General features: G+C 34.2%; 1 protein-coding gene across 1 annotated transcript; it reads left to right on the forward strand.

Annotated features, from left to right (window-relative positions):
• Positions 1-9,374: 9,374 nt before the first annotated feature.
• Positions 9,375-9,848, forward strand: LOC131067008 (VQ motif-containing protein 11). Its single transcript, XM_058001921.2, has one exon. It carries the CDS (start codon positions 9,375-9,377, stop codon positions 9,846-9,848), a length of 474 nt encoding a protein of 157 aa, XP_057857904.2.
• The last annotated feature ends 277 nt before the right edge of the window (positions 9,849-10,125 follow it).

Below are 10,125 nucleotides of genomic sequence, written 5' to 3' on the forward strand. Positions count from 1 at the left end.
TCTTTAGATTTCCACAATAAAACATCATTCGAATGAGACCCTACCTGTTAACTCTGTTGTATTCCAACTGATTCTTCTATGAAAATCTATTGACTGCGTAACTTCTCTCTTCTCTGCCTTCCTTCTGAATTTCGTATATTCTTCTTCCTTTTCTGACGGTGTGTCGTTGTGTGTGTTTTACCAAGACAACAATCTTATTTATACTATTTTTCCAACTACAATTTCTCCTAGTTTCGGGCTCACATTAACCATATTGACTATGTCCTCTGCTAAATACTTAGCACGTCATAGTTAATTCAGCAAGTGGCAACTAGTATTTACCACATGTGCATGGCAATTGTAATCCTAAACAACTTCGAACTCTATGAGTTCGACTGGCAACACACAATCGATCACTGTATATCGACTGATACTGTAATTAATACACAAAGTTACGTGGGGTTTTGAATCTACAAAGATGAATTACTTGCTACTTGGGCAGTTGTTATGAGATTGCTTGGGATAGTTGATATTGACTATCGACTTCCCTCCTTGCCATACGACATGCTACGTGGAATAGTCAATATCAACATTGACTCCCACTTCGCATTACCTTATTCGATGTAATAAATGCATAATATTGGCAAGTCGATATGCATGTGTGTGTGTGTGTGTGTGTGTGTGTGTGTGTGTGTGTGTGTGTGTGTGTATGCATACTCTCAATTATTTTAATATTCATGTCATTCATTCAAATATACATATATATGTATATCGAGACCACTAATATAGATATATATGCACACACACACACACACACACACACACACACACACACACACACACACACACACACACACACACACACACACATATATTTCATAAATTGATGAGAAATAAACATAGCATTCATCCATTTATTCGGAATATAAAACTCCATCTGCATTAACAATGAATCAAATATGTACAAAGTCACTTTAAAAACGTTCAAATCAATCTATTTTTCTTTAAATATGAATTCAGTTTTGAGCAGTTGTATAAGAACTTCATCATTCCAAAATTAAACAAGCATTCTATTTAAAGTCATTTAACACACTCATATATGCAAGATGCATTCAACAAGATCTAATGTGGTGTGTGAGATTCCATCTATTCTACCGAAGTCCAATAACTAAAACAATTCTACCCAAACCATGTTCTTGCTTTCATCTGCGTTCACCTGTTTCTACATTCACTTGGACTTGATTGCTCATTAGCAATGACGATCCAAAATTTCATAATAAAATAATACTAATCATTCAATTGCATTTACATATCAATTTAAATCATTTCATTGCATTTAAATTTCCATTTCATTATCATCTAATTTCACTTAAAATTTCATTTCCATTTCAATTTCATTTCATAAGCGAAAAATGAGCATTATTTTCCTAATTAAATAATTATAGATAAATACGGTTCGTGACAGCCTCCTATTGTTACAATTTTATATTTGCCACATAAAAGGTAGTACTGGTTAGCTTGATGTTTTCTTACCTCTAATTATATCCCGAAGAATGATACTTGAGTTTGGAAAGCATGATAAATTAGAATGGACTTAGTTGTACGCCAAGTAGATTGAATTCTTTGACATGTCCCAAAAACTAATATTTGGTAATGAATTACTATATACAACTTGGAAAAAAATCAACATGTTTCACATAGGTTAAAATTGTATATTATCAATGCATGTATTAAGAGAATTTGGGAAGCCCTCTACAATTTGATAATATGTCACTTTCAAATAGAAAATATAGTGATAATTTTGTATAAGCACTTCTAATACAAAATAAAATATATGCCATGATGTCGTTCATATGTGAATTGTTTTATAAAATATATCAGTACAAATAAAACCAATAAAAATACACTATTATAGATGCATTATTTGATTCCTAACATTCATTAATAATTTATTTCCATGGTTTATTATGATTACCCATGAAAAATAATCATATGGTGTTGTAAATATTGTGAGTAGAATATTCTTAATGATAGCTTTTTTAATCTATAAAAAATGGGTCTCTACAAAAGATATTGTAAATATCGTCTTCACAAATGAGTATGTACATATCAACCTAATGCAAACCATTTTATCAAATAGGGATAGGAGGGTCCATAGAATGTTTTGGTTTGTATTATGATTAATGATGGATACAAAATTAATATTTACGTCTAAAAAACTTTATTGGAAAATAAATAGAAATATATAATTTTTTAAAAAAATGATTTTTCTTATTCTATGAATGTAATACTTGAATTATTCTTGCACATTGGATGTGATATTTCCCAATGTTCACTATAGTCACAATCGTTCTCTTCATAGGTCAATGAACACGTGCATTTAAAGTATTCTTAGGGTTTTATCAATCAATAACATAGAAGTAGTCCCATGTGTCATGTTGGAAGAGACATCATTTAGTGATAACTTTAAGAAAAAAACCCTAAAAAGTTATATCAAATTAATTTTCATAGAAAATTGATGTCTATTTTTGAAAAAAAAAATCTCCATGGGAAATTTGTGTACATATTCATAAAAGTTATTTTTACTTGGAAAAATATAAATTGATTCACAAAAATAAAATAATTTGTTGGGAAAGGCTAGGGGCCTAGCTTGATTGGCAAGAGCTTCCTATGGTAAAGCATGAGGTCTAGTCTTAGCCCAACTCACGTGGTACTAAATGATGAGTCATGATGTTAAAAATTTTACCAGGCACACTGCAATTTAAAGGGGGGCTACTTGATTCCTGTAGTCTAAATATTAATAATAATTTGTTGAGAAAATTATCCATTGATTCAAAGAAAAAAGTTATTAAGAAAATTATCAACTAGGCTTTTAAATTTGTATAATTTGGATGCCAAAAATATTATGTTGGAAAATGATATAAATTAATTTGTTTGGTGAATGTTCAACATGAATTGTCTTACATTAGCCATCATTTTATGAATAATGATAAATGACAAAATATATTTGTCATGCCTAGATTTGTGGACACACATTTTAGAATAAGCCACTATGCTGGTAGTTGTAAACGTAAAGTTGAAGGACTGTCAATTGTGAAATGGCATTTTTATGAGTTCCATGTTGGTCTCCCCTCTAGGAAATAATGAGGAGTATTATTTCCCCAAGGATGATATGGCATCTTTGGCATGAGATTTTGAAATGACCCATAACATTTTGTAGTCAAAATTAAAATATATAACATTAATCATTGAAATGATAACAAACAACCATCTTGTATTCCTATCTATGTGCTTAGTACTCAAACAAAATTGGTTATTGGAATACTCATCTTCAACCATATTGGATTTGACATCTTCATAGAATGGGGTCATTTCTTCTTTCTCAACACTTTAGTCTTTTGCCATTTTTATAAATCAAATAGGCTTAGAAGTGGATTTGATACCATATTAGATCCAAGATTAAACTCTTGTAATCTATGTAGAAAAGATGGATTGTATGATTTTTTTTTTATTGATAACAGATTAATATATATTACTTAAAATAGAAAAGTATTACATCCAAAGAGCAGAAAGACATTTTGCCAAACTATGGGGTCATGCCCTTATTACAACAAGGAACCTAACAAGACACCATCCCACCATGGCCAACAACCACAAAAGGCCACTTACAGCCACAAAAAAAACACACTAAAAAAGGCCCCTAACATCCCATAGAACCTATCTACTAAACCACTCCAATGCCTCTTCTCTTGAAAAATTGGGGATACCCCTGCTGGTTCCTGCCTCCTGCAGCATGCTCCCTCCACCTGGCATCGTTCCTGGCCTGCTTCCACACAGAGACCCACGCTCCACCACCTTCACCTACTTCTTTGGAATCTGGTGATGAACCAAAGGCCTCCCATCTGCGTCTAGAGGGACCTCAGACCGAATGGGGTCACCTTGCCATGAATCTTCACTCATTCAGTCGGCCCCAGTTTACGCACAAACTCCACAATCTGGCCCCAACCTATCCTTGCTTCTTCCACCTGTAGTGCAACCGACTAGGAAGCCGACCAGATGACAAAGGGCTGCAGTGCCCCCTCATCCACCCCAATTCTCCTCCGCGGGCCTTCCACCAACTTCAACCCCTCGCCAATGACAACACGGGCCACCACATCCTGCAAGCCACCCGCCCATTTGGGTCTCAATGCCAGGGAAGAAACCCGTTGCACTTCCTCCACCGACTTACCTACCTGCAAGGCCAGAGCAGCAAAAAGCGATGAAATGTCAAGGTTTGTTCTCGGCCGCCAATCTTGAGTCAGGAATTCCTCTCCAAACAGCAACCTCATAGCCCCCTAGAAGTCTTCACCATCCACTCTGAAGACATTCATCAACCTAATCCTCGAGATCAGCCCACGAAATGTAGGCAATTGCCCATCTGACACCAAAGAAAAATTTACTTCCATCCTTTCTCACTACTGCACAAAAGAAAACCTGCCCACTCCGCCGACCACCAAGCAGCCACCACAAAATGCCAGGAAACGAAACACAAAAGCCTTTAAAAGGCACCACCATCACATGTCATGATTACTCCACATGCCTCACAGAAAACTAAGCATCATCGCCAGTCACTCACATGGATCGCCTCCATCATCATCCATCACCGCAAGGCCACTTGCAAAAACATCGTAGATCACACTCTACGAGGATCTTAAATCCCACAGTACCATGGCTTCAAAAGGTCACTTCAAATCGAGCTCAGGTTCACTTTTCTATGGTGAGCCATCTTACTAAGTTCAAAATTGAGGGGACTAAGATTTCTAAAGTCCTCGAACAAACTAAAATTATTTTCTAAGGAGCCATTCGCTCCCACATTTGATAGTTTGTCAGCTTCCAAGTTTGCTTCCCAGAGGACATGAGTCACCTTAAAATCTTCAAAACCGCCCAAAAGAAGTTGCATTCTTCAGACCTTCTTGTCTAAGTGCCACGCCTCCATTCAGCCTCGAGCTATCCCGCTCACCACAACTTGAGAGTCTCCTTCCAAATGGAGTTTCTTCACTCCCAGTTTCCCAACCATTAGAATAGCTTCTAACGCTGCTTGACACTTAGCAACGTTGTTCGACCCATCCACCAGTCTTTTAGCACCAATTGCCAGCGTGTCACCCCAATCATCTCGAGCAATCACCCCAACACCAGAAACCCCCAGGTTGCCCCTTGATGCGCCATCAAAATTAATCTTAATCCACCCCTTTTCTGGTGGAGTCCACTCAAGGATTGATTGGCCCTAACTCTGAAGATTAGCCCTCAGATGCCCATTAACAGGCCTAAGATGAATTGTATGATTATGAATTCATTTTATTTCTAAAATATATGCAAGATGTATGATGTTTTAGAATGAAATACATTTGAAATAATTTAAATAAAATTATAGTTGTGACTAGCTAGCTAAACTTAATTTCTCATCTTGATTTCAACCCATAGCCCCTTGATTGAAATAACATTTACATCAACACTTATGCCTATGATTATCATATTTGTAATGCTTAGATGGTGTTATTTCATACTTATGACTATTATCACATGTTTGTGGACCTTGTTGGGAGAATAATACAAATACCTTATTTCTCATCTTCATATTTTTCTTCTAATATAAGTCTTATTAACTCATCACATTTTGCCACATAATGATATTTATCACTTATTACATATTTATTGGGTTCTAAATGATCATATATTTTCCACCTCTTGTCTAATTTCTTGCATCCTTTGCATGAAACCAACTACAAAGGGAATAGATTTCATCACTAATATTTCTCTACTAACTATGATTATAGTTATACCTTCATTTGTTTATGGTTTCATGCCAACAAACTAAGAATGAGAATTTCTAGAGGTATCTAATTCTTTTTATATCTCATGTTATTATATCATGAAATTTATACATTTAATTTGACCACTTAGGTATAGAGATAAGAATCTAATACCAATAAATTCAATTAGCAACCAACAAAAAGGCCATGATTTATGTCATTACTGCACATGTCATGATGATGCACTATATGTAGATGTTATCATGGGTATTGCATCCTATGCATGTAAGTGGCTACTTTTCCTCATCTTGTAGTATGGAAAGGGATAAACAATACCATATGACTTAGTAGAGATATGTTAAGATATTGAGGGGAAATAAGGCCTCTTTGCATATGACAAGCGCATGTTGGCTCATTTATACAAATGCATAGGTCCATGGATGGTTCCAATATAGGTATTAGGGTCATGTCATTGTTATATATGTGAGTTTATGAGCATACCCACATTCCTCATTATTTTTTATTATCATTGACACTAGAAGTAGGTAGACTGATTCTACTTGAATAGGACCTAGTTACTTTAGGAGATTGAGAGAAAGGACTGCCTTCTCAAGATGACATTAAATCTTCGACTAATTATCTCTAGTAGATATCACATGGTAACCATATAGTGAGTTAATCTCAATATAATTGAAACATGTTAGTTAGGTCAAACTAAAAGGTCTCCATTAGGTGGTATCCTTGGCAACTCGTATGTGTGTGTGTGTGTGTGTCCACCCCTTTTTTATGAATCCTACTTTTCTATAGGGTAGTTAGTATTAACTGGGTCCATTTGATTTGAAGTCACCCATAGATAAATACTAAATAAAGATGGATGCGAGTGTTTTATAAGTCATCTCACTCTTTAGTTAGAATAATGTTTTTATCCCACAAGCATGTGATGGTAAGAGTTGTATTTTTCAAGACTCTATATATTGTAATGAATTTGTAAATGAAAGATATCTTGAATATTTATAATTGGAAAGTATATTCTATTGGGAGGTTTCCCCCTTAATGTAGAGGTGTGAGGATAATAAAAAACATTCTATTTTTTTCATTTCTACATTTTTTTGTGTCCAATTTATTTTATTTATAAGTTCATTACAAGTGGCACAAAGTCTCTTTCTATGGCTACTTCTACATGTATATTCACTAGTATAGATTTTTCTATAAATATCCATCATATGCTCCCACCTCACCCTAGAGGGATCTTGGTGATTAGAAAGTGGTTGCAGTTATGGTCACATTAAACTATTATGAGTTTTACTATTAAAAAAAAATTCACCAATTAATTTTTCATTATAGGTTAAAACCCTATGCCACTAGTTTCCAAATTTCCTCAAAAGAGTCATTATACTTAGATAAAATAAATTCCAAATAAATACCATATATTGAAGTGAAGAGTATTTGGTTCTGATACCTAGGTCTTAGACACAATCTATATATAGTTGTGCACTTACACATACCTTTAGGTATATCAAAAATGCCCTCTAATATTTTTTCATATCCTTCTCTAAAGTAACCTTCAATTATCTAAATTTTATGATACATCAATAAGTGGTTAGCCTTGGGAAGTTACCATGTTCCTCATAAATGGAATAATGGGTTATGGAAGTGGTCATAATCCTTCATATTTAGCACTCTAAAATATGGAGATGAGACTATTTACGAATGAGAGAAGTATATTGGGGATACCACAAACTAGAGACTACCTATAACACCTTCCCTTTTATCCCTACTTGTGTATTATTTATCCAAAATATTATTGATCCATTTTTTTATTTTAGTTATGTATTTGGATACTAGATATTAGTTAGATAAGATACCAGTGTTATTGCTCCATAGTAGTGTATCTTGAAATTCCAAAGTCAATCATCTTGCTCTTAGATTTGAATCTTTCAAAGTAAATCTCTCCTAATATAGCCACAAATTATCAATATTGATTAAGAATTTAGTCGAGGATAAGAAATTCTAGGATATATTTTACCCTTTTTGTTGGATTGTCCTATTATACCCATCCCTTTTGATGTTCACAATTGTTGATTTGCATCGTATAATGTCATCATGTAGTGTATGATGAACTGCAATAGTATCACAATTGTCCACATGAAGAACTAAAGAAGTATCATGATAAGGTATGTCGTCATGACGAGCATGAGATGTAGGAGATTGATCATCATGAATCACATCATCATATTTAAAAGATAATTTTTCATCTAAAAAACATGGTTAAATCGATTTAAAGTATCATGAAATGTAGAGGAAAAATACCGCCATAAAGTACAAACAATGTCATGAATAGGTAAAGGAGGTGCAACCTCTCTACATTGAATATCATATATTACTAAATGGTGAAGGTACCTAATGAGTATCCAACATATCATTATCACTAACCATATAAGAGTAGGAATGACATGAGTCTTATGGATAACTAAAGATGTCTAAAAAGAAAAGATGAGTTGTAAGAAACTTAGCGGAGGAAAAAACTAATACATGATATCTAAGAACACCTTCATAAAAAGCACATTTTCATCCATAGCATTAAAGGTCACGAGAGCATCAAGAATGGACGGATCATGGGTTACAAAAGATAGAAACATGTCAAACCATAAACATATGCATGCATATTTGTCAAGGAAGATGACCTAATAGTTTTGGAACGACATATTTCCATGAGTAGGTGAGTGAGATGAAAGAGATAAATAAAAAACTATAATTAAAACATGATGAGTATATACAAACAAAGACATATTCAATCTCTAAAAGATTAAAAAAGAAATGAGAAATCAAAACAAACCCAAACATAAAACCCCTAATAAAAATAAAGATACAACCAAAAAAAATATAAAACTAAATAAAAAATAATATGAAAATACAATTTTCATCATTGCAATTACTTTGCCATAAATTATTTTCAATTTTTTAACATTTATTTCCTTTCCATCTTTAATTCTAATATTTAAAAAATATTAATTTTATATTAAAAAAAAGAAAGAGAAAATGAAACTGAACCTTGATCATATGAACGTGAAATGGAAGCCTCTCGAATACGATATACCTGCACATGTCTTGACATGCACATAGTCAAGAGGAGTGATTTATACACAAGAAGCTTCCCAAACTTTGACATCACCATGAGAATTAGTCGACAACACTCTCAAATCATATGAAGTCAGAAAATTGACTCTTTATATTAAATATGCATGCACGTTTTTTACCAGCTTGAATCCCTGAACCCAACTCTTACCATTCTTTCTCAAATACATTGTACTTGTTTTCATCTTATTGCAGTGATTCGAACTGTTGAATAAATCCACTGTTGGATCTTTATATAGGGGAAGAAATCCACTGTTGGATTTTTATATAGGGGAAGCGTATTAGTAGCTGTTATAGTTAGTTTACATATTTACATAGATTTCGACATTGTTTTTTGGTTGTCTTTATATACGACTCAATTGCTGTCTTGTTTTCATCCAGAAAAAAAAAACCATGGAAAAATCTCAAGCCATTTGTGCATGCCCCAATCAATGGGGGTCTCTGTGTTCAACACCATCCAAGCAGACTGAAATGGAGTCCTGCACCTTTGTTGAGACAGATATCCATGGCTTCAAGGAGCTTGTGCAGAAACTTACTGGTCTTCCAGAGGGGACCAAGCTTCCTCTCACCATCCCTGCAAGAAATTCAAAGAAAGGTAGTCCAGTAGCAGGGACCAAATCAGATTTCAAGATCCAGAAAAGAAACAAAGCTCAGAGAAAATTAGAGATTGAATTGGGTCTAAGTGATCCTCATAACAGGTTATTGTTTGAGTGTAATGGTTATGTTTCATCATCCCCTGTAATGCTCAGTCCAGTCACTCCTCTTGAGCCTAATCTGTTCACTTGTTACAGCCAGTCATGCTCTTCCTGTGAGCAATCCTCATGTTTGAGAAAGGAAGAAAAAGAGAAGTTCAGTTTTGGGGATTCACCAAATTCTGTGAAAAGCAAGCCAAAGCTGCTTCCTCTGTTTCCCCTGCATTCTGCAACACAACTCACCAACAGTTAATTGTTGTACAAGGAGTTTTTTCTTTTGAATTCCTGAGATTTTTTTTTGGGTTCTACTGTAGCAGAGCATAAAGAGAACATCATTTTGTTTGATGTGAATATGAGGGATATTTGTTTTAGTTGAATTGTTCAAGTTTTTCTTTGGACAATGAATGATGAATGGATTGGATTTAAAAGATATAAAGCTGAGATTTCAAGCACTACCAGAGTAATCTTGAAATCTGTTCTTGTGTGTTTTTTTTCTTTATTCTTGTCTGGTTTTGTTTAGAGATATACTG

The sequence above is a fragment of the Cryptomeria japonica genome, chromosome 3, assembly GCF_030272615.1.
Source record: "Cryptomeria japonica chromosome 3, Sugi_1.0, whole genome shotgun sequence".
In the NCBI taxonomy this organism is placed as follows: domain Eukaryota; kingdom Viridiplantae; phylum Streptophyta; class Pinopsida; order Cupressales; family Cupressaceae; genus Cryptomeria; species Cryptomeria japonica.

Coding starts and splice junctions, on each gene's coding strand:
- LOC131067008 (XM_058001921.2), top strand. CDS start 9,375: ATGGAGTCCTGCACCTTTGTTGAGACAGATATCCATGGCTTCAAGGAG.